Source organism: Vombatus ursinus, unplaced genomic scaffold (assembly GCF_900497805.2).
Source record: "Vombatus ursinus unplaced genomic scaffold, bare-nosed wombat genome assembly UNPS02014832.1, whole genome shotgun sequence".
NCBI classification, from domain to species: Eukaryota; Metazoa; Chordata; class Mammalia; order Diprotodontia; family Vombatidae; genus Vombatus; species Vombatus ursinus.
Window position 1 is genome coordinate 16139858 of NW_020954610.1, and position 25059 is coordinate 16164916.

The following is a 25059-nucleotide window of genomic DNA, read 5'->3' on the forward strand; positions in this document are numbered from 1 at the left end:
TTTACTTCTAAAAGGTCATGGCCACCAAAAACATTCAACCTATCAACTTGAAAATGAGGAAAGGACTAAAAGACTTCACAACAAAATGTCACAGCAACAAATGTTGCCATGAGAAATGTTTCAGATGTAAAAAGAAGCAGATGTATGCATGTATGTACACACATATGCATATAAGCTATTCAGTAGCATATATATTATATATGTGTGTGTGAATGTATATATTAGTTACTAAGTAGCCAAAAGCCCAACCTAAGTAATTCAAGAAAAAGAGTTTCATTGAGTTACATAGGTAGAGGTATCATTTTACCATTTTTTTTAGTATGAACATAACAGGCACTAACAAACAACATCATTTCCATTTACAAAGAACAGAAAAAGAGAATGGCATATGAAATCAGGAATTGAAACATCTGTTTTTAACACTAAACTAGCAGATCATGTTTCATAACATCAGGTTCCTAAAGAAAAAAGGTAAATGAAATTCATCTTCCTTTACCACTGTATATCTCCCACTTGGTAATGAAAAAAATGAGAAGGAGCCATCTTCTTTTGAGATAACACTGCACAAAAATATCAGTTTCTCATCCTGAGACTGGAACCCATCCACTGGAGAACTATTGCAACCTAGTATATCCTGTGGGGGAAAAAAAATTTTAAAAATTATTTCTTTCCTGTATCCTAAAACTCACTAAAAGTCATTGTAAAATGACAAAAAAATTTATGTAGTTGCCTTCTCCATCATAATTACTATACTACTGTAGAATATTATAATTATTATTTAATATTACTATTTCAAGAAAAATTAAGATAATACAAAATAGTTACCTACACATACACATCTACACATATTATTATTTAGATTTCTCATTAAATAGTAGTTCAGCTACACAGTTATTAATGGATTCTACAAATTTAAATTAGCATTGTTTTCTTAGTCTCTATTTTTCCTTTATTTTCTTTATTACCCTAAGCATCTGACTTTTCCTTACCTCTCTAGCTACCGAAGAGGAAAAGAGGAGAAACTTAACACCTTTCATAGGCTCCCCATCACTTCGAACAGAACCAGAAACATTATAACCAGCAACTAGTAGGGGACCAGCAGCATAAGCATTGGAGTTAGTTACTCGAACAGTAGTGCTAGCCTAAAAGAACAGGAAAAATTAATGGGTATATTTCCTTTTTCAATGTACACAACCACAGCATAACATTTTGGACACAGTTAAAAATCCGTCTGTGTTTGGACATATTTATTCCTCTCTATAACATACTATACATGTTGAATGCAAAACAAAGAACTCAAGTCTAAAACTAAGCGTTCTATCATAAGATAAGTACATTCAAAACTTAAAATACCACAAAACAGTATAAAGTATCAAATTAAGACTATGTATGTGATAACCTACATATATACAAAACTTATGGACACAAATCTGAGCTTAATCATGTCTAATGATTTTCTAAGCAGGAAAGCTATCAAGTATCAGAACAAAAGCAAGATCTGGAATATTTCAAATTTGTTTTACATCTTATTATAAGTAACCTAACTAGCTATAGGAAGAGAAAAATTTTTTTAAAATTTTTCACAATTGTTCTAAATTTCTAGTTTTGCCTTAAAAGAAATACAACTAAATTATATTACATTCTATACAGTTTTAAGTATTTGCTTTTTTTAATAGCTCCAATTAAAAACAGAATCATTTCACAGCAGGAAAAAGAACGTTCTCTTGAAAGCTTTAACAGATAACATATATCATTGCTAAAGAAGTTTTAGCAGCATGCTGTCTATGGACGGCACCCATCTAATTATTACCAGAGAGAGACCATAATAGTTTGTTGTCCTATCTACAGATGACTTCCAAAAAAAATGAAATTCACTTCATAAATCAAATGCTCTTAAATTTATTCCAAAATAAGCTTGTTAATTTGAACTGTTGTAGATATGATTCAATTCCAATTGCCCAAAGAGACCTCCAGTTCTTGCCCTGAGCTTATACTCACTGGTGATAGCTCCTCACATCACCCCACTTTCCAACCCTTGACTAAATGACATATTCCTAGCATGCGTTACCCCCCTCTTTCCATCTTTTGCTCTGGCAACAGTGACCAGATCAACATCACCACTGCTTCTGGAAAAGGCATGTCAACTGACTGCCTTTTGGCTCCACTCACCATCTCTGTGACTTTACCCTTCCCTGGCCACCACACCCCTATATATGTTGTCTTCCATTTTAAAATGCAAATTCCTTGAGGTCAGGGACTATCTCTCTATTGTTTTTAATTTCCCCAGCAGTTAGCACTGTGCCTAGCACATAAGTGCTTAAAAAAATTTTTTTTATTCATTCATTTAAATCACATGTTTAAAATACTTACTTCTCTCAATGTCCAGGTTGGATGAGATGCAAATATTTCATATTCTCCAGGAAGAACTTTAAAAAATGCAAACCTATGAAATATAAAATTATGTTTATCTTTCTCTTAATCTATGAGTAAACTTTTATTTATATAGTACTTTAAAGTTCCTCATGGGCAGCTTGGTGGCGCAGTGGATAGAGCATCGGCTCTGGATTCAGGAGGACCTGAGTTCAAATCCGGTCTCAGACACATAAGACTTACTAGCTGTGTGACCCTGGGCAAATCACTTAACCCCACTGCCTAGCCAAAAAAAAAAAAAAAAAAAAGTTCCTCAGAACAAACCTGTGTAGTAGGGAGTATAAGTGTTATAAAACCCATTTTATAGATGAGGAAGCAGACTAGAAGAGGTTAAAAGACTTTCCAATGGTCATATTCCTAATAAATGTATGAGACAAGATTTGAATCAGGCAAGATACTGATTCCAAGTTCATCACTCTTTCCACTACACCACAACAGTTCTCAATAATACCCCCAATCATGCTGGCAGCACAAGAAAATAATCTGACAATAACCACAAGTTTGCCATTAGTTACTATAAAGCACTTATTTAACAACTATTGTGAATAAATGCTGGCTGAAAAGGAAGTACAGTTACTCATCTCCAAGTATTTCCAGCATTAGAACAATGACTATAAAACAAATGTTAAGAGGTGGTAGAGATCATCTCATCTCACCTGTTCTTTTTCAGATGAGCAAACAGAGGCCCCTGACAGATGAAATATTCTGTCTTAGGTCACGGAAGTAGTAGTGGGAAGCAACATGGCTAGAGGATAAAGAGCTGGCTAAAGAGTCAGGAAGACTTTGGGGTAGATCGTGCCTCTGATACATACTGTCTGTGTGACTCTAGATGAGTCACTTAACTTCTTAGTGACCAAGCCAACTAAGACTCTAAGTTGTAACTACCAATCAGTATTGGGAGAGGGAGTTTTCCTCTCAAGGAAATCATGGCTCCAGAATAAAAACAGAGGTAAAAAAACTTGGATTAGAACTGGGGCTCTCTAACTCCCTGCCCCAAGTTCTTTCCACTACACAGTATGCTGCCTCATTTCTTAAAAGCCTCCCAAAGATTTTTCGATTAATAAAACATCTGTTAGACCACAGGCGCAAAGAAGGCATAGACTACATCTTGTTTGTACTTTATATCCCTGTGTTTACCACAGTGTCTCAGATAAACATTTACTAAGGATCTACCTACTAAGTACAAGTGAATTCAAAAGGAACTCATAGATTCCAAAACAGCAATGGCGTGATGAAAAGAACGTTTGAAAAAGGATATTACAGTAGCTATATACAGTATAGACTGGAAAAAACCTGGAGGAAGGAAGACCAAATGAGAACTACGAAGTATTTAACACTTTTTTTCAAAACACTTTTACAGTTACAGGTCAAGTCCTGTTAAAAGTAATTCCAAGGAAGAAAAGAGAATTAAACAAATTACTGAATTGTTCAAACCCTTTGACCCTGAGATTCTATTACTGGGAATATATCCCAAGTACGTTATTCACAGCAAGAAAAGAACTTCATGTATACATATATTTCCAACAGCATTATTTGTGACTAACAAAAAAGCTAAAAACAAAGTATGTATCTAATGACTGGGAAGTAGCTAATCAAATTAGGGTTTATGAATATACAGAATATTATTATGACATAAGGAGATTTTCATCATCAATTAGTTGGCTACTGGGTGAATTCTTTGGCATGGCAACCCATGAAACAAAGAGAAATACCAAATGGCCCTCAGCCCCCTTTGTTCCCCTCCTATCTGTACAGTAATAGCAGAAAACAGACAGCAGGGAGCAAAAAAATCCCACATGTTTTAAACCATCTAGAAACATTAACCTGGCTATTTTTACTTTAAATGTGAGATTCAGGTCCAGTGACAAAATTAGAATACTACAGGAAATATTAAATTGTAATAATTTTGACATTCTCACTATTAATAAAACAGAAGACCAAAGGAAGTTGCAGCTGGGGGAAGGAAGGGGCTGAACTAGATGACCTCTAAAGTACCTTCTGATTCTATAGCCTATGATCCCATGAGACCTAGAGAGATGATACAAATTGCCCCTCATCACAGCAGCAGAGCTACTTAGATTCTGATTACAATACCACACCACCTCCCTAATTTCAAAAACGTTAAATAACTTTTCCTAAAGCAATTCAGCAGATCACTGGAAGAGGGTTCATTAAAATTCTATACTCTCTACCCTAAACGATTAACTTTTGTACTTTTTTTTTTATTATGTATCCCTAGTACCCAGCACAGCACCTAGCACTTAATAGGTATTTAACAAGTACTTATTGACTGATTGCTTCAAATTGAAATGGTTTCTAAGTTAAAAAGGAAAAATCTATACATCCAGAAGACAAGGCAAAATAAGACATAACTTACTTTCCACCAGGCTGAGTCACAGTAGATTGTATATGAGCTTCATTCCCAATGCTTCTTAACATAACCTGAACTCCAGCAGGTCCCAAAGTCTGCCCTTTACTGAGTACCTGCCATAAAGAACACATAGTTAGTAATTTATAACAAAGTACAATTAATCTAACATGTTCTCAAGGGGGAAAACTGCATGTTACTAAGAAAACTGCAAAAAGCCAAACCTTTCCATTCACAGAAAACCCTGTGAATACAAAGTTGATGTCTCCTCCTTTTGTGCAGATATCATTAATACCATCAACATGAAGGTCCACAGTTGTTGGTTCTGGGGACAAAAAGGAAGAAGGCAATAAGAAAGGAGTTAACAGTACAACTTCACATCTTTAATATACTGAAATCTTCCTAAGTAAAATATGTCAACCAGTGTCTCATCTGAGTTTTATCTCAAATTATCATTTGCAATTTAGTAAACATCACCAAATAGTCCATTTGTAGTACTAAAACTTTATGTATAGTTGAATTCAGAAACTTTCAACACTAAATGGATTCTATTCTACTCTTCAAGGTTTTGGAAAAACTGTATTTATGCACCTCCATAGGCATGAAAGAGGAAAATGTCACCACCTCAGATTCTGAACTTATATAAAGCTTAGTCTCAGAGCAGAATGAACTTTCAGGTGGCAGTTTCATTACAGTCCTTGAAATATGTCCCTCCAAAACGGCTAAACCCAAATTCTCATTACAGAACACACTACCAGGTACTTTGTAAAAGTAAGACTCCAACAAGCCATAGCCATGCCTCATTTCCAAACTTCAAAGCTGGAACAACAGAGTCCCAAGAAGAGCTATTCCAACTATGTCTGGGGAAAAATCTATTTTCCTCTTCTACATAAACTTTAAGGAGACATAAAAAGGCATCCTGATGCTCCCTCCTTCTCTAGTTACCCACTCAAAGGAAGAAACAGAAGGGAGAAAACAAAGTATGGGAATAATCACTTTTTTTTCACTTAATCATAAACTTTTTCAGAAAAGGTAGCTCACTGCCATAGGGGAGTAGTAGGTAAAGTTGCCAAGCTGCTGAGTGGAGTTGGCTTGCCCACAGTAGGAAGCTTTCAAGAAAAGTATGACCACAACTAGAAATGAATCCTTATTATTTAAGCAATCTAACCAGCACAAGTCTTTTATTCATGAAGATTCAGTAGAGATTATATTCAGTAATGGAAAATGTCTGTCTAGTCATCTACTTACCAAAACTCCACCCTAGGGGAGGTTCAATTTTTAGAATGAAATCCCCCTATGTCAAAAAAAGGGAAAGTTAGCTTTAATGCTGTCATTCAACCAAAAATTTTTAAACATAAAAGAAAATATAAAAACAACAGTATAATCATAGAGCTAGAGTTAGAAGGAACCTCAAAGTTCTTCTAGTCCAAACACCCTCATCTAACAAATGAGGAAACTTAGGCTTAGGGTAGTTAAAGTGACTTACAGAATGTCACAAAGAAAATAAGCATCAGAGGCAGGATTTGAACTCAGAGAAGCTAGATACTCTAAAACTGCATCAACTTACTGGCTTCTGTCTTCCTATGCAAAAACAAGGCAATGGATTTAACAAATCTGATTTGTAACAAATTCTGATATAAAACCTGGAGTTTAAGAGGTACTTGCTACCTCTTAGATTTTTTTAAAACAACTTGCTAAGTAAGTGATATCCACATAATCATTTGTCTAGTAATAAGAAGATAATAATGTGTACAATTAATGGAAAAAATCAGTTCAGCCAGATGTAAGACCTCCCTCATCTAATCTCATAACACTTTACATTTTTCTTATGTATTTACCATTTAGTTTGTATTATGTTTGAAGAGCTCCGGATTTGGAGTCAAGGAACCTGGATTTTAATCCTGTCACTTACTTTGACACTGGATAATTTACTACTTTTCTGGACCTCAGTTTCTTCACCTGTGAAATGAAGGTGCTAGATCACATGACATCTAAGGTCTCTTTCAGCTCCAAATCTATAATCCTATGTCTATTTCCCCTGTTGAATTATAAATTCCTTGAGCATAGGAAGAAACATCTGTTTTTCCTCTATTACCTCAGGCAATGTATTTGTGCAAAGCAACGTTCTTAACGTGTGTTGAATAAATGGATCAACAAACTGCTTAAAGATAAAAATGTGATTTTTGTACTAAATTATATCAATACCCTGAGATTTCTCTTACATTTTGTTTTACTGTTAATGTTAAATGAATGGGTTGTCAAGTTCCAATAAATGAACGAATGAATGAACTTCACTAGACTTAGCAGGCTCCCACTCCCCCTTTTCCTCTCCTTTGCCCTCTACTCTTGGCTGCTGCTCCCCTCCCTGCATCTCCCTGCACCCTAGCGGGCAGAGCTGTGCAATTCTTCTTGGGCTGGATTTTCCTGACTGGTGAGATTCCTAGAAGCCCCAGAACTGTAATCCAATAAACAGGACTACTACTTCTGGAAAAGAGCTATCCCTAGGACTTCAAAACCCAAAATATCCTCCCCTAGCCCTCACTCCCATGGCTGTTGCTTCTCCTAGTGCTCCCTGAGAACAGAACTGTTTTGCTTTTGTATTTGTATCCTCAGAGCTTAGCACAAGGCCTGGCATACAGTAAGCACATAAAATGCTTTTTCTTTCATTCATTCATAATCATGGGCAACCTTCTGGTAATAATCTGCTCCAAACTAAAATGGGAACAGAATGACAGATTTAGTGCCACAACAGACCTTAAAGGCCATCTAGTCCAAACCCTTCACTTTAGAGATGAGGAACCTGAGGCCCCAAAAGGTTAAGTGACTTTGCCAAGGTTAAAAAGGTAATTCAAGAGGCTGAATGTAAACCACAGGTGTAGGCTCTCTGACTCCAAAGCTTTTTCTTCCACTGTATCAAACAACAATCTCTACCTAAGCCCACACCTGTCACTTTTGCAGCTTGACAAAACCAGCTAAAAGTTGTGTTCTGCCAGCATCACCTTCAAGAATCCAAAGTCATCTTATAAGGAGACAAAGGTAAATCAATCACAGAGTAAGAAAAAGAATAAGATGAATGGCCTAAAATTTAAGCATTTGTGTTCCCAGGTAAAACCTGCAGAACAATGCACAGTCCCTCTATGACGGATTTATGAAACAATGGAAAAAGGTCTCTTCTTATGAAATCAAGAAATCTACCAAAGTACTAAAATTAAACGAATGACTTTATATCACTGTACTGATTGTTAGTTATCTACTTCTTACTTAACACTGCTATGTTTCATATATAATTAAGAAAACAAACTTGTAATTTCTAAGGTCACAAAAGTCAAAGGCAGATAGAACCAATAATCACCTACTAGTATGATCAAATCCCTGTGGCACACTGCTTCTCTACATATCAATAATCATGAATAGCATGAAATTAGACTGAACCGTTTTCGGTCTCTTACCTTGTCATACAGAGGAATCATAAAGTACCCATTGTTTGGAGCACAGTCTGTTTGGTATTTCAAAGTTCCATGCTTAGTGTATAACTTAATCTATACAAAGATAAAAAATTTGAAATGAAAAAAAAGTTGCACTGATACTCAGATACAGAATTTGATTAAGTTTAGCTTTCACACCTCAGAAACAATCTGAAGCCTACATAGAATATTAAATAATTTAAAATACTTTTGTAGGTTTTTTTTTTCTGTCACACATGTCATTTCATATGAACTACTAGAATAAGGGTCTGGACCTTTCAATTTTGTTCATTTCTTATTAGCCCACAGCACAGCAGCAGGTCATTCATAAACTTAATAAAAGGCAGCAAGTAGAAAGTCATTATTTAAATCTTATCCTGATTATTTACATGTATAATTTATACAAACATATACATATATATATAGTAATATCTCAGCTCTTTAATTTCTTACTAAGTTTAATTCCTTACTTGGAAAATTCATTTAATGTTAACTCCCATGGATATTATGAAGAATAAGAATGCTTTGGAATTCTCAATCATTATAGTTAAATATGCCACATAAAGGATTTTTAATTAACATGAAATATATAAAAGAATACATATGTATATGTGTACATATATACATATAAATGTTATGTATGTTTAAAGGGCATAATAAGTACATTATTCAAAAATTAGGAAAAAAATTATATTTGGTCATGAAACGGTTTTTATTGGGGAATAGAACAAAATCAATTACTGAAATTCATGACAAAATTATTTGGTTTTACTGCCTAAGAATACAGACTAATTTGCATTTCAACACATATAAACACATACAAGATTAACCACATGGAATGTAAATAGGTGATAATAAACTCATTTAATTCAGATTAGTGAGTAAAAAATAGAGAATTTCTGTTTCAAGAGGTGATGTCACTTTTCACTTTCAACTCAATAGGAAACATATGAACTTAAAGAATTTTAAAGGTAGAAACAACCTTGGAAAACACCTAATTTCCAATCTTCTGCTTTCCTTTTGGAGAACAATCTAGAATTATACCCAAAGAGTTATTAAACTACATATACCCTTAGACCCAGCAATACCACTAACTGGTTCATTTCCGAAGATAATTAGGAAAAAAGGAAAATCACCTATACACTTTAAAATGTTTACAGCAGCTCTCTTTGTAGTGGCAAAGAACTGGAAACTGCAAGGATGCCCACTGGGGAACGACCAAACAAGTTGTGGTATATGATTGTGATGGAATACTACTATGCCATAAGAAATGATGACTTCAGTAAGTTTAGAAAAACATGGACAGATTTGCACAAAATAATGAAGAGCAAAATGAGCAGAACCAAGAGAACATTGTACACAGTAAGAGCAATATTGTTTTAGGAACAATTTTGAACAAATAAGTTACTTAGACTATTATAAATAGTCTAACTATAAAGGACACAAGAAGACACTATCTGCATCCAGAGAAAGAACTGATAAATAGAAGTATGTATAGAATAATTTTATACACACACATATATAGGTGTGTATATTTATACACACCTATTTATGTTTAATGGTAGCTATCTGGGAGGGGGGAGAAAAAAAGAAATTTACATGATAATTTTGTTGTATATTTGAAAGGAATAGCAAGTTGTGCATAGATTTGCAGTTTCATGTGCAATCATCTTTTTTATTGTACTTTGTTATGGACATGTTTGTTTCATTCCATAAATTAAAAATAAAATTTAACAATAAAAAAGAAAGCATCTAATTCAACTCCCTCATTTTACAAAGAAGAAAAGTGTGGCTCAAGTAGGTGAAGTGAAGCCTATGGTCACACTATTAGTTGGCAGAGTCTACGGAAAATAAAGGCCTACTTATTCCCAGCCTGGTAATTCTTCCCCATATGGCTTAAGATACAAACAAACCTTATACTATAAATACTGCTGTTCCCCTAGAAATCTTCTGCCTCAGTTATCTGCAAACCACAAGGATCTATATTTCATGAATTATTGGCAAAGGTTGCATCCAACAAAATACTTTTTTTAAAAATAAATATGTATGCTGAAAATTCGCTCTCAGGAGTTAAAGCACTCTGACATCATGTATTATTACCTATTACCTAGGTGTTAAACAATTCATGTACCTCTTCAACCAAAAAAAAAAAAGTTATAACGTCTAAAGGTCTAAGGTCAGAGATCCCAGACATACTGATAGGTGCTCGGACCCCAGCCCTAAAATCATGTCTCTGGAAGCCTCCCAATGTCTTGTGGTCCCCTTTCCTGTGAGAAAATTTTCTCTTGTTGCAGAACAGGTTCTCTTACCAGATTTGGGTGTCTGGCCCAAGGATTTTTGCCCCTGGCTGGCCCAAGGACTCTTCCACCAGATCCCCAAAGTCCATACCCCTGACAACTCCCTCTACGTCTGGTACACTCCCTACACTTTCCCATCCATAGCTCCCAAAGACACCAGGACCCTGAGATTACCTAATTAGCATCCCTGGCATTCCTTTCCCATGCCCCTTTTCTATGTAAGTTCTAAATTCACCCCATTAGGGTTCAAGTTCCCCAAGTTCATCCGCTTCTATGGACATTACAATAAACTGCCTCTTGAATGAAAGATGGCTTGAGTGTGTGAGTTCATTTCCGGCAACTCTGCCTTGGCATTCTCAGGGTCCCAGCACCCCTAACCTCCACCCCAAACGTCTTCAGGATAATCATAGTACTCTATGATTATATGTATGTTGTACTCTAAAGAGCATTATATACAGAATCTCATTTAATCTCCAGAAAAACCCTGTAAGGTAGGAATTATTATAAACCCATTTTACAGATGAGGAAACTAAAGCTTGGAAATCAACTAGCAAACATTAAGTGCCTACTATGTACCATGCACTGTGCTATGCCTAAAATACAAAGGATGAAACACTCTACTCTCCAGGAACTTACATTCTAAAGGCAGTGATTTACCCATGGTCACAAACATAATCACCCATCTAGTAAGCATTAGAGATGGGATGTGAACCCAGGTTTTTTTCTCCCTCACTCCAAAGACCTATACACCACGTTTTGCTATAATCTAGAGTTGATAAACGACTTCTTTAAATAAATGGAGTATTTTATTTATATTATCTCCTGATTTATCTGCCATTTTACAAGTAGAAAAATCGAGACAGATATTTGGCAAGGTCAAATAAGGCAGGGTCCAGAACCTTTGCTGTTCAGTTGTGTCCAACTCTTTGGGACCCCCCTCTGGGATTTTCTTGGCAAAGAAACTAAAGTGGGTGACCATTTCCTTCTCCAGCTTCACTTTACCGATGAGGAAATTGAGGCAAACCAGGTTAAGTGACTTGCCCAGGGTCACACTGCTAGTAAGTGTCTCAAGCCGAATTTGAACTCAGGTCTTCCTGTCCAGGCCTGGCACTCTATCCACTGTACTAACTCCCAATTACCTTTCCAGAAGGCTATAATGAAAAATCTTACACCACAATCCTCCCTCCAAAAAAATAAACCCTAGTGCCTTCTCTGTGTTCATTATCTCCAGTTCATCAGATATATAAATATACATATACATATATACACACATATGATAAATCATGTTTGTGTAAATAAGTATCTTATACATGAACTATAGATATGGATACAAGTATCATTTGTATATAGCTGTTCAAAAGCTGTCTCCACCATAAGACTGGGAGCTCCTTGAAAGCAAGTGCTGACTTTTCCCTTTGTACATATCCCCAGCTCTTGGCACAGTGCCTGGCACGTGTAAAGTGTGCACTTAATAAATGTTTGTTGAGTGATTGACCGACCAGCCCTAACAAGGTTTTCTCTCAAAACACAACACACTCTCTCTCTCTCTCTCTCTTCCATCTCCCTTCCCTCATATCAGCTGCCCCTTCTCATCTCACTCACTCTTGCCAGGGGTCTGCTTTGAAACGTTTGACAATTGCATTTCAATATTATTGATTTCTTTTGCAACCCTATGTATTTTGCTTTATGCATTTAAAAACATTATTCTGATAACAGGAATCATAAAGAAACCACTGTCTGGGGCATAGTCTCTGGCACTTCAAAGTCCCATGCTTAGTATATAACTTAAATCCATACAAACCTAAAAAAAAAATGTGAAAATGCAAATAAGAAATAAGTTGCAGTACCTTTGACATTTAGATATAGAACTCTGAATTAAGTTTAGCTTTCCCACCTCAGAAACAATAAGAAGTCTACATAAAGCATTCAATAACTTAAAGTACATTTTTTTTTCCTTTAGGCAGGAAACTACTGAAATATGGATCTGGATCTTTCCGTTTTGTTTATTTCTTCCTTAGCCCCTAACAAGAGGCAGGTCACACGTTAACTTAATAAAAGTCTGAGCAGAAAGACTTTCTCTAAATCTTATTTCCTCACTATGTTTGATACCTGGGCTCTTTAACTTCTCCCTAAATTATTCCACTTGGGGTCGAGGAAGCAGCCCCGAATTTAGGAATCAGAAAAATGTGGGTTCTAATCTCTCGCTCTGCCACTTGCTGTGTGACCTTTAAGCAGGTCACTGAACCACGCTGGGCCTCAGTCTCCTCCTCTGTAAAAGGGGATGACTAAGGTCTCTTCCACATTCCACGATGGCCAATGGGACGTCTGGCGCTGGAGGACCTTAGGGGACGGGGACCTCACTCCCTGCAGGAGCAGCCCTTCCGCGGAGCGCGGTCCCCCTCACCTCACCTCGATGAGGGAGTAGTTGATCTCCACCTCGGACTTGACGAAGCCCCCGCAGCCCACCACGATGTCCTCCGAGCCGCGCACTTGCGCACCGCCCCCCAGCACCAGCACAGCGGCGGCCGCCAACAGCGGCGGCAGCCCCGAGCCCCAAGCCGTCCGCATGGCCCCGGCCTCCGCGACCCCCGCCACCCGCGCAGCTCCGGGAACGGCCACCACTCAGGCTGCCGCCCAGCCCAGCCCAGCCCTGAAGAAGATAAGGCGCTCCTTCCGCCTCCGGACACGGACAGCGCAGGCCCGCCCCTTCCCTAGCCCAGGAGCGCATGCGCCCTTCTGCTCAGCTCCCTCTCGTCCCTTCGGCCCCACTCCCTCTGAAATCGGACAATGCGCAGGCGCATTCAGAAGACCTAGAGTTGTGCGGTCTGCGTTTAACGCATGCGTACTGGGCTAGGTTCCTTTATTTTGTAATTTACGATAATTTGTCCTTCCTCTGAGATTAACTTGAGTGTTTATATAGGGCTGGAGCCAAAGTGTTTGGGACTCCTGGGTTCTGTCCTTGGCTTCTCCAATGACGTTCAACGAAACATTTATTAAATGCCAGTTATGCAAATGGAAAGAACAACCACAAGTTTGACAGCAGAAAAGACTTATGAGAAGACACCTCAACCCACTCTTTGCGGAGTTTGAAGGGAAGGGGTTGGGGGGGTGGTCAATAGATGCGGAACACTGCCAATAGCTTCAATTTTTTTCCCATGTATTGATAATAATAATAGCATTTATATAGGTCTTTAAGGTTTGCAACGCACTTTACAAATATTATTTCATTTGATCCTCCCAACAACCTTGGGAGGTAAGTGCTGTTATTGTGTCCATGATGAGTAAATTGTAGGGAAGTTCCCAGAGTCCCTCAGCTGGTTAATATCAGAGGCTGGATTTAAATGCAGGCCTTTCTGATTCCTGGTCCAGCTCTCTATCCATTTCACCTAGCTGGTTGTATTGAAGGGTTTTGCTGAATTTTTTCTTCAACTCTTCCTCTTTTTTTCTCTTTTTCTTTAAAGAAAAAACTTAAGAAAGTAATAGAGAAAATGTTAACAACTCAGATTAAACCTAAAAGTAGGGAGGTGGGGTGGAGAGATGATTGTTAAACACTTAACACCACACCCCTGGGTGTAGAGAGGCAAAGAGTGTAAGAAGAGGGATCTTAACCCCTCTCATTAAAGACCAGGCTCCCAGGGAACTGAATCCCGTCTAGACCACATGTATGGATACAGAGCAAAGGAGCCCCGTAGCAGAGAAGAAGAAGGTGCTATTCCCCAGCCCAATGAGCCCAGCATTGGCTCATAATTGTTAAATAAGTATGCATGGAATATATACAAAATGAATACAATGAATATATACAAAATGAATACAAGATAGTTTCGGGAGAGAGCTCTCTAATAGCTGCGGAATCAGGAAAGATTTCATGAAGAAGGTAGTGCTCAAGATGAGTTTTGATGAAAACCAGGGATTCCAAGAAGTGGTGGAGAGGAGGGAAAGTATTTCAGGCAAGAGGGACAGCCAGTGGAAAGGCTCAAGGACAAGAGTGTCCTGAGTGAAGAACCTCAAGTGGTCAGCAGGGATGGACCATAAAGTAAATGGAGGTGAGTAATGTGTAAGATCGGAAAGATAGGAAGGGACCAGGTTGTAAAGAACTTTAAAAGCCAATCTCAGAAATTTATATTTATCCTAAAAGTAATGGGGAGCCACTGAAGTTTATTGAGTCAGGATATAACATGATCGGACCTTAGACAACGAGGTGGATTGAGTGCAGGGCCTAGAGTCAGGAAGACCTGAGTTCAGATTTGGCCTTGTATACTTGTTAGCTGTGTGACTCTGGGCAAATCACTTAACTTCAATCAGCCTCACTTTCCTCATTTGTAAAATGGGGGTAGTAATAGGGCCTACCTTCGAGGGTCACTGTGAAAATCAAATGAGATAATATTTATAAAGTGCTTAGCACAGTGCCTGGTACGTAGTAGGCACATAATAAATACTTGTTTCCTCCCTGTATTTTAGGAAAATCACTTAGGCATCTTTGTGGAGGATGGATTGCAATGGGGAGAGAGTTGAGGCAGGGAGACTATAGAGAAGGTCTGGGTGATGAAAGCCCGGACTAAGGTGGGTCTCTGTGAGGGGAGAGAAGGCTACCTATACCAACAATATCATGGAGATGAAAAAGACAAGATTTAACAATTCATTGGATTGTAGAGGTGGATAACTAGAAGAATAGAACTGCCCTCAACAGCAATGTGAGTGGCAGCTAGGTGGCTCAGTTGACAGAGTGTTAGCCCTGTGTCAGGAGGACCTGAGTTCAAATTTGGCCTCAGATATTTACTATCTGTGTGACCTGGACACATCACTTAACCCCGTTTGCCTCAGTTCCTCATCTATAAAATGAGCCGTTCTCAGCTCCAGAAATGGCAAACCGCTCTAGAATCTAGAAAACCTCAAATGGGGTAATGGAAAGTTAGACTTGACTAAAAACGACTCAACAATAACAGCAATAGGGAAAGTCAGAAATGGGGTGCATTTGAGGGGAAAGATAATGGCTTCTGTTTTGAAGGTGTTAAGTTTGAGATGCCTACAAGTCAGCCAATTTGAAATGTCCGGTAGGTATTTGGTGATGCAAGATTGGAGCTCAAAAGAAACTAGGGCTGCATTTATAGATCTAGAAGTCATCTGAACAGTGATAATAACTGAACCTATGGGCAGAGGAGGTCACCAAAGTGAGAGAATGTAGAGAAAAAAGAGAAAGGGCTCTGGGAGAGAGCCTTAGGATACACCCACAGCTAGTGGGCATGACATATATGATAACCTAGCAATAAAGGAGTGGTCACATAGGTAGGAAGGAGGAGAATCAGAAGAGAGCAATATTGTGAAATCCCAGTGGATCTGGGTGAAGGGGATCAACAGTGTCAAAGGATGCAGAGGTCAAGAGGGATGATAATTGAGAAGAGGCAAATAGATTTGGCAGAGGATTAACAAAAACTTTTTGTCTGACTTCCTCAGAGCTCCATTTCTGAGATTCGTCATCCTCACTGAAGGAGGTGGAAAAAGTTTAGCCTCTCCAATTTGCTAATTCTCCCTGGTTCAAAGCAGGTTCTCTCTGGGAGGAGCAAGAGACCACCCAGTACATCATCCAGAAAACTGAACCACACTTGGCCTTGGAATTGGCCAGGGAAGCTCTGTACATGCCCCATGGGTTGTACTCCAATCCAACCCCTGCTATATTTAGTTATTCAACACAAAGAACTTGTGCCACACATCATTCAATTAAACCCCTTCATTTTACAGAAGAGGAAACTGAAGCCCACGAAGAGGGAAGATCATGGTCCAAGAACTAACAGATGACAGAGCTAGGATTTCACACACACACACACACACACACACACACACACACACACACACACACCAGCTTCTGGCTCCCAGGCCAGTGTCCTTTGCCTTGTAACACAATGCTGCCCAGTATCCTAACAGATCTTCAGGAAAAGTTGTTTGTGGCTCTGGGATATTGGCCCAACTATATCCCAGTGAGATTTTCAGAGTGTTCACACAGGGAACAAATTATTGACCAAGATGTAGCATATGAACACCCCGCCTCTCCTAACCATAAGTTATACATACAAACAGGGTCTTCCATCTCCTTTCACTTATCTGATTTCAGGACAGCTATGGCTGTGACCCTGACTCAACAGCAGGATCAGAGAGAGGGTATGTTTACAAATCAATGAGGAAGAGAAAGGTCAGTCCTAGAGTTGGTTTTTTTTCTCTAATGCCATTGAAGATTTGTTGACAACCGTCCCTCCCCTTCTCCTCCCACTTCAGGAATTATTGCCTTTTTAAGAGTCCTTTAATTTTGATTATAACAGACTGGAAAGAAAAACTTGAACAAGCAGAAAAGGACTTAGGTGGCTAGACTATAAGCTCTTTGAGGGCAGGGACTATCTTTTACCTCTTTTTGTATCCTCAGTGCTTAATACAGTGCCTGGGCTGTAGTAGGTGCTTAATAAATGTTTATTGAGCAAATCTAATCAAGTCAAGACACACTATGAAGAACTTGCTATGTGTCAACCACTGTGCTAAGCACTATAGGATATGAAGGCAAGAGACAGTCTCTTTTCTCAAGGAGGTCACAGCCTAATGGGATAAAAAATAGGTAAACCACTATATACAAATTATATAGACAGGATAAATAGGAGATAATCTTAGAGGAATGACACTAGCATTAAGTTAGGGGATCAAAAAAGGCTTCTTGTAGAAGGTGGGGTTTTAGCTGAGTCCTGAGGGGGGGACATTTTCTGTCCAGTATCTGGACCCAACTTTGCTGGGGATACCCAATGTCTACTATAGATATCCCATTATCTAAAATTAAATATTTACATGGAGTGGTAGATAGAGTGCTGGATTTAGAGTGAACTGGATACAAACTGCACTTAACACTCTAACCCCTCAGTGCCTCAGTTTCCTCACCTGTAAAATAAGGATGTTAGACTCAGTTGCCTCGAAGGTCCCTTCAAGTACTAAACGTTTGATCCCATGATACTCCAGAGACATAAAGTAGACTAGGAGAATGAACATAAATGTTTCCCCTAGATTATACTGTCCTCAACTTTCCAATACACCCTCTATCTCCTCAGCACTACCCCCTCCTCCCAAGCTCTTAAAAGGCCAAACCTCTTAACCTTTGAAATAAGTCAAGCTAGTTAAGAACTGCAGATTTCAAATTTAGGATCACGCTGCTAACAAAACTTTGGACATTGTGACAATTTAAGAGTAAGGACCATCTAACCACTTTAACCATTCCACGCTAAACCCTTGCCAGATTCTTTTTTTTTTTTAAATGTGAGCTCCCAAAAAAGCACCTTGCGATCCAGTTTAACCTGATACTTCTTGCCTTTTTTCCTTTAGAGTTATTCCACAGTCTCTTTGGAGACTTGCATTCTGGCTTTTTCAGAGAATTGAGTCAGTAAGTCAACAGCCAGACCAAAAGGTCCATTGTGGGCAGGGTTCTCTGCGCTGGGTTCTAGGAAGGGGACCATCAGCTGCCCCACTCTGAGATAGAGCAGCAAGCTGGGAGGGGTTATTCCATGCCCCAGCCCCATTTTCTCCAGTTCCCCTTACCCCGCCCCACAGTAGACTCTGTGGCCCCAAGCTGGACCTTGCCCCAGGTCTGCTGATGAGGCACTTTGAATTCTTACCAGGACCCCGCCCCCAACAATGTCCCTTCCGTTCTGGGAACCCAAGCTTTGCTACCAGGACAGCTCTGCAAGAAGGTCAGACATAACAAGATAAACGTGTCCAAATGGTTGTAGTGGGCTCTGTCAGCGGGGTCTGCAATCCCCTCTTGGGGATCGGGGTAAGTGTTTTCTGGTCCTACTTCCCCAACTCCTTGCTTACTTCTGAGCAACCTCTTGAGGAGCTGGGCTTTCGGACTTGTAGGGAGAGGTATTAAAGAATTGGGAGAGGGGACCCCTCCTCTGCACCCCATTATCCCGTCCCAGCCTTATGCATGCTTCACCCTGGAAAAGAAATGCAAGCCTCGTTGGTGGTAAGTTTGCAAATGCTCGGAGGCCCTTCTTTTGCTCCCCTTTTTGGAGTTCCAGCAACCCAAATCCTATAGCTCTCCCTGAACATGGCTAGCACCAGGACAATGGCTCCTGGATCTCTGAGTCCACAGGAGAAGCAGATAGAGATTGTTCTCCACTTCAGGGCTCTAGCTCTCGGCACCATGCAGTTGAGGGGGAGAAGAAAGTGCAGTAGGCAAAAGAGGCAAGTCCTTTTATGAAACTGGGGCTTCCCGGAGCAACTTGGAGTCTTATAAAGGATTTGCCTTATCTTATGCATCACATCAGCTCCCTGGGACCCAGAGAATTCCTCATTGGCTTAGGGCAGGGACCTCTCTCCTAGAGGTTTTCCCCACCATTAAAACTGACAACACCATTATCAGGAATTTGTACACCCAGGCCCAGGACATAAGCATAAGCGTACAGACCAGAGATTTTCAGTGGAGACAAAGCAAAGGGACTGACACTTAAGACTGGGATTGAGAGTCACAGAACCCTAGGGATTAGGAGATGTCACTTTGTCCTGGCCCCTGCCTTTGCCAGTGACTGCCTATAACTCATTCATGAAAGAGAGCTAGCTGTGTATATAGTTAATATATCCAAAGAGATTCCCAGAGGCCCTGATCCATACCTCTTCCCATGCCAAGACAAAATTACCCTCATTTAATATTTTCAAGATTGGAAATAAACAGACAAACCTACTTGCAGTCATTTTCAATTAAACAATCATATTAAATTCCTACTATATTTACAATACTAAATGCTAAGAAATGAAGCAAACAAATGAACATTTGCAGTGTAATGTAACTGGAGGCTCAAAGTTTATTTGCATTAGACTCTCCTCATAGGTGTAGATTCATTACTCCATCCTGTGTGTTGGGAGGGGGGAGAAGGGAGGAGGTAGGAGGGAGACAGAGTTGGTGAGAATTTGAGAGAGAAAAATCCTGGTCTTTTGGTTCCCAAAAGAAGTGGTATGATTCAGAATCTCTCTTCCCTCAAGCTCTCACCAACTCCACCTTAACATAATCATGGAAGATTGAGTAATCAATTTCCACCAATGAGGAGATTCTTGTGCAATTGATTTTCAGCCATTCTTACACTAGTAAGAAAGAGAAGCCACATACACAAATAGAATATATCTTGATTTGATTTTGTAGTTAAAAATAAAGATAAGTTCCAAACTTCAGTAGGAGACATAAAGCACTTGGAGCTGGGGAGATCAGGGGAAACTTCTTGGGGAAGTGGTACCTGAACTGGGACTTGAAGGAAGAATTTCAACAGACTGAGATAGAAATGAACATATTCTAGCTGGGGGGGAAATGGCTGTAAGAGAGACTGGAGGATGGCTAAGTTGTCCATTTTGGCTGGAAGTTAGTGAATGCAGGTTATATGAGATAAGGCTGGAAAAGGACATTTCCGATTGTTTATTATTTTATATTTGTTGCTTCATATGCTTACTAGCTACGTGACCCCAGGGGAGTCATTTTGGCTCTCTAAGCCCTCAGTTTCCTCATCAGCAAAATGAGGATAGTAATAGCACCTACCTCACTGGGTTGTTGTGCAAATCAAATGATATATGCGAAATGCTTTGCAAACCTTAAAGCACTGTATAAATGCTAGCTATTATTGTTGTTTTTGACAACATATAGTATTGTTAATACTGTATCATTAACATTATTAATTACAGTAGCAGGAATTTAGTGCTTTAAGATTTGCAAAGAGTTTTACATTTTTTTTAATAATAATAATAGTATTCTCTATCATTGCCCTTTTGGAGAATCTTCCTAATAGGTCATACAGATCAAAGATGAGATAACCTTCTCTCATCAGACTGCAAACATTTCAATTCCAGGCCACTGTCCAAAAGTTCATACCACTCTCTCCTCCATTTCTTCCTTTTTTCCTACCATCTTTTCCACCCAGGAATGGGAATAAAAGAAGGTTTAAGTAATAGGTGAATGCAGGGGTCAGCAATTTCTAATACAAGCACAGGAGGGTCAGCAGACGTTGGGAAATAGGTGAAATAGCTGGGCGCACACCCCTTTCTTTAGGAACCCCAATGGGGCCCAAGATCCCCTTTCTTCTAGGAACTCTTCCTTAGAGCTCCCTTTTATTCTTCCACCCCAGGCACTGAGATTTGGTGGGATAAAACTCATGCCTAGATTTTGACTCTGGAGGAGTAAACCTTATTTAAAAGAAACAGGGTTAGATGTAAGATTTTAGGCCAATGTTGGAATCTGTTTTGCTTGACTAAATGTGTTTGTAGCAGGAGTTTAGTTTTTCTTACTTTCTCAATGGGGATTATTGGTTGGGGAGAATAGAATGCAGACCTGAAAATAAAATAAAGTTGAATTTAAAAAGAGAATTGTTTTAAAGGGTCTAGAATAACAGAAACAGCTCTATGTTCTCTCTATTAACTGTTATCGTTATCTCATCCACTCTAACCCAAGGTCCCAGCCCTTCTTTAATCCTCCTTTTCCTCTCAATATACCTTAAAACAAACAAATACCCAAAACCTTTTTTGTGTCTTTAGTTTCCTCACCAGCCTCAACTTATTCTGTGTTATTGCACTCCTGACTTTATTTTTACTGAGCCACACTCATATTCCTCCCTCTGTAACTTGGCCTCCCTGTGCTATTTAACATTTTTGACAGTTAACCTGGATAAAAGGAATGTTCATCAAATATGCAAATGACACAAAACTGAGAGGGACAGATGACACACTGGGTGACAGGATTCACAAAGATCTTGACAGAGAAGAACATTGGGCTGAATCTAATAAATGAAGTTTGGGTACAAAAAAATTAATTTCCCCACTATGTGATGGGGGTGGCTGGTTTGACAGCAATTGTTCTGAGAAGGATCTGGGAGTTTTTAGGGGACTCAAAGCCCAGTGTCAGTTAGCAACGTGATGTATCAGCCAAAAAGGCTAATGCAATCTTGGGCTGCTTTGAGAGAGGCCTGGCTTCCAGAAATGGGGTAGTGATAAGTCTCTATATTCTACTCTCATCTGACCTCTAGAGTATTGTGTCAGATTCTGAAAGGCACAATTTAAGGGGGCCATTGATAAGCTGGAGAGTGCCCAGAAGATGATGATAATGATGATAATAATAGTTTATATTTCTATAGCACTTACAATATGCCAGGCGTTATGCCAAGAACTTTACAAATACTATCTCATTTGATCCTCTCAACAATTCTGGGAGTTGGGTGCTATATTATCCTCATTTTACAGATGAGGAAACTGAGGCAGACAGTGGTTAAGTGACTTGCCCAGGGTCACACAGCTAGTATCTAAAGTTGAATTTGAACTCAGATCTTCCTGAATCCAGGTCTATTACTCTATCCACTCAAGAAATGGTGACTTCACTCTCCTTGAAGATCTTCAAATCAGAGATTGGATGACCAGTATGTGATAGTGAGGATTTTTTTTTTCATTTATTGGTTGGACTAGAGCAGAGGTGTCCAAAATGCAGCCCTTGGGCTACATACTCCAAATCAGATTAAAATGTAATTTGAAAATATTTAATAAGTTAAGTTAATGCAACCTGCGGGGCTCCTTCTGTATGGATTAGTGGCCCCCAGTTTCTATTTAAGTTTGACGTCACTAGACTAGAGGACCACTTAGGTCCCTTCCAGTTCTCTGATTCTATAGCTGTCAATGACAAATGTTATCTTATAGGATTTAATTACTGAAGGTACAACCCCTCCAGGGGTGGTTTGCATTTTGAAAGGGGATTCCTAAGGCCAGCTCTGGGTCCTCAAAGTCATATTCACTCATCCCACCAGAAAGACTCTACTAGACCTTCCTATGTTGTTGTTCAGTTGTCTCAGTCTTGTCTGACTCTTTGTGATCCCATTTGGGGTTTTCTTGGCAGATGCTGGAGTGGTTTGTGATTTCCTTCTCCAGGAATGCTTGTATTACAAATGGCTGATCTCTGCATTCATCTGTTTCTTAAATCTTCTTTTATTCACATTCCTGGGTGGGAAAGGTGGTAGGAAAGAAGGAAGAAAAGAAGGAGGGAGTGGTATGAACTTTTGGACAGTGGCCTGGAATTGAAATGTTTATAGCCTGATAAGAGGTTTATCTCTTTGAGATTTCCTTCTTTTTCATTTGACAGATGAGGAAACTGAGGCAAACAGGGTTAAGTGACTTGCCCACGGTCACACAGCTAATAAATGTCTGAGACTGGATTTAAATTCAGATCTTCTTGACTCCAGGCTCTATCCACTTCACCACCTAGCTGCCCAAGATCTACTTATACTGACCAGGTTTCTTCTTGCTGTGACATATGGGCAGCTGCTGTCCTAACCATCATGGCTCTACCACCAACCCTCCCCAATCATTACCTCCTGCTTGAATAATAAAAGGTATATTTTGTATATCATTAATGTGTATGTACATGTATATTACATTATATAACGTACATTATATAATGTAATGTGTATGTACCTAGCACAGTGACTGGCATATTGTAAGTGCTATAGAAATATAAGCAGTTATTATCATCATCAGCAGCAGCAGCAGCAGCATCATCATCATCATCATCTTCTAGGCACTCTCTGGCTTATCAATGCCCCCCTTAAATTGTGCCTTCCAGAATTTGACACAGTCTAGAGGTCCTTGACCCAAATACCACTTTCACTGGCAAGTTGGGTTCCCAGAGCAAGATTAGATTTTCCCCTGAGGGTTCTAGATGCACCCCTGAAGGATTGATGGTGTCTTTCTAATGCTATTGGCTTGAGCCCCTATTCTGGTATGTTTTTTCACAATATCAATGACTTATTATAATTAACATCTCCCTTATGAACCTTTGTTCATTTATTAAGTGCTTTCCATGTGCTAAGCACTAGAGATACAAATAGAAAAAAAAGTCCCTCATATTCTAATAAAGGAGACAACACATATGGAGGGTCAGATGAAAAAGTCACATGGTCCTTATGGTACAGCAGCAAAACAGTTGTTAATGCCACTTCTTTAATGTCATTTTTTAAATGTCACTATTACCAGGGCTCTTAGGTTCAGAGTCCTGGGCTGTCACCACCAAGATCTAAGGAGACTTGCTTGGCACACGCTGCTGGCTCCTGACTCTCCCTCAGGGCTGATCTGCTTGTACTTTGTGTGGTGGTTGATTGACAGTTGTTTGGGTTGCATGGCCTCCCCTCACATGAGATACTTCCCCAGATGATGACTGTGAGGCTATGTGGAAGCTGGACCAGTCAGTAAGGGGATGCAGCCACTCTTGTGCTCATCTGCCTGTCGGTGCCAGTTGATCAGCAGTTGGAGATGGTGGTAGTAAAGCACAATATCATGGATTGACCCAGTGATTGGCACCACAGTATCATTTAATCAGTTAACAACTATTAGCTTTTACAAAAAGAGGGTTTTACTGAGAAGATATAGCAAGAACAGAAGCATAAACATATTCACAAAAATACAGGCACATTCTTCGCTTTATGTCAACTCAGTCCCAGGGGAAAAAGAGCTCAAACAAATTTCTCAACATCAAAGTCCTTGGCCTTGTCAAATGATTCAGCATCAGAAAATGATATGATTTTGTCAGTGGAAATGACATTAAATCAAATGCATTACCATATGATTAACAATGCACCTTAGGGACCATGGAAACTTTCCATGTGATTTGCTGCTAAAACGTTCTACAAATATTGTCTCTCCCTATTAGAATGTAAACTACTTGATGGCAGAGACTATCTTAGTTTTTTCTATTTGTATCCCCAGCTCCTAGTATGATGCTTTGTACATAGTCAATGCTTAATAAATGTTTTTTTCTTCCATTCATTCAAGGACCATAAGCTCCTCGAGGGCAGGAACTATTTCATTTTTGACTTTGTATCCAGGTGTCTAACATAGTACCTGGCACAAAGTAGGTAGAAGGTGCTTGTTAAATGCTTGTTGGTTGATTGAAAAGTTTCTGATCCAAACACCAATGTCTGACACATAGTTAGTACTTAATAGACAGTCAATAAACATTTATTAAGTGCATAGTGTGTGCCAGGAACCGTGGGCTAAGCTCTGGGGATACAAAAAGAGGCAAAACACAGTCCCTGCTCTCAAGGAGCTCACAATCTAAATACTTACTGATTGTTTGATCACTATGATATTATTTACTAACTTCTTTCATTCCACAGTCCCCTTATACACTTGTAAGATTCAACAAACATATATTAAGCACCTACTCTGTACAACACACGGTGCTAAGTACTACAAGAGACTCATAACTAAATGAAGCAAGCTCCTTGCCATAATTTGCCATGGCATATTAGGAGGGACAGGGAGAACAGATGAAAATCAGTGGTACAAGAGAGACAGGCCTTTGAAGGAACAAGCTTGACTATGATGATGGGGATAAGAAAAGGGTATTTATTTGCTGGTCTCAGAGAATGTAGGTTAGGAAGTATAGTTTTCCTTTGCCAGTGTCAAGTTCTGAACTAGCTTCTCACCTGGGATAAGAGGTGAGAGGGACCTGGATCAT

The 25059-nt window shown here is 39.2% G+C and overlaps 2 protein-coding genes across 5 annotated transcripts in view; one reads left to right on the plus strand and one right to left on the minus strand.

Annotated features, from left to right (window-relative positions):
• The window catches only part of LOC114025706 (nodal modulator 1), a 50358-nt gene extending 37231 nt beyond the window's left edge, over window positions 1-13127 (minus strand). Inside the window, exons 1-8 of the mRNA XM_027839175.1 lie at window positions 12969-13127; window positions 8248-8337; window positions 6047-6092; window positions 5023-5123; window positions 4808-4914; window positions 2371-2443; window positions 990-1142; window positions 497-634 (exon numbers count right to left, since the gene is read on the minus strand). Coding sequence (XP_027694976.1) covers window positions 497-634; window positions 990-1142; window positions 2371-2443; window positions 4808-4914; window positions 5023-5123; window positions 6047-6092; window positions 8248-8337; window positions 12969-13127 — 867 coding nt within the window. The remainder of the gene's footprint in view (window positions 1-496; window positions 635-989; window positions 1143-2370; window positions 2444-4807; window positions 4915-5022; window positions 5124-6046; window positions 6093-8247; window positions 8338-12968) is intronic.
• A 5149-nt stretch (window positions 13128-18276) lies between these two features.
• Window positions 18277-25059, plus strand: part of ABCC6 (ATP binding cassette subfamily C member 6) — a 59591-nt gene continuing 52808 nt past the window's right edge. For all 4 annotated transcript variants that reach the window (XM_027839642.1, XM_027839644.1, XM_027839643.1 and 1 more), the window contains exon 1: window positions 18277-18357. In XM_027839642.1, the coding sequence (XP_027695443.1) occupies window positions 18304-18357 (54 nt within the window). In that variant the 5' untranslated portion in view covers window positions 18277-18303. The remainder of the gene's footprint in view (window positions 18358-25059) is intronic.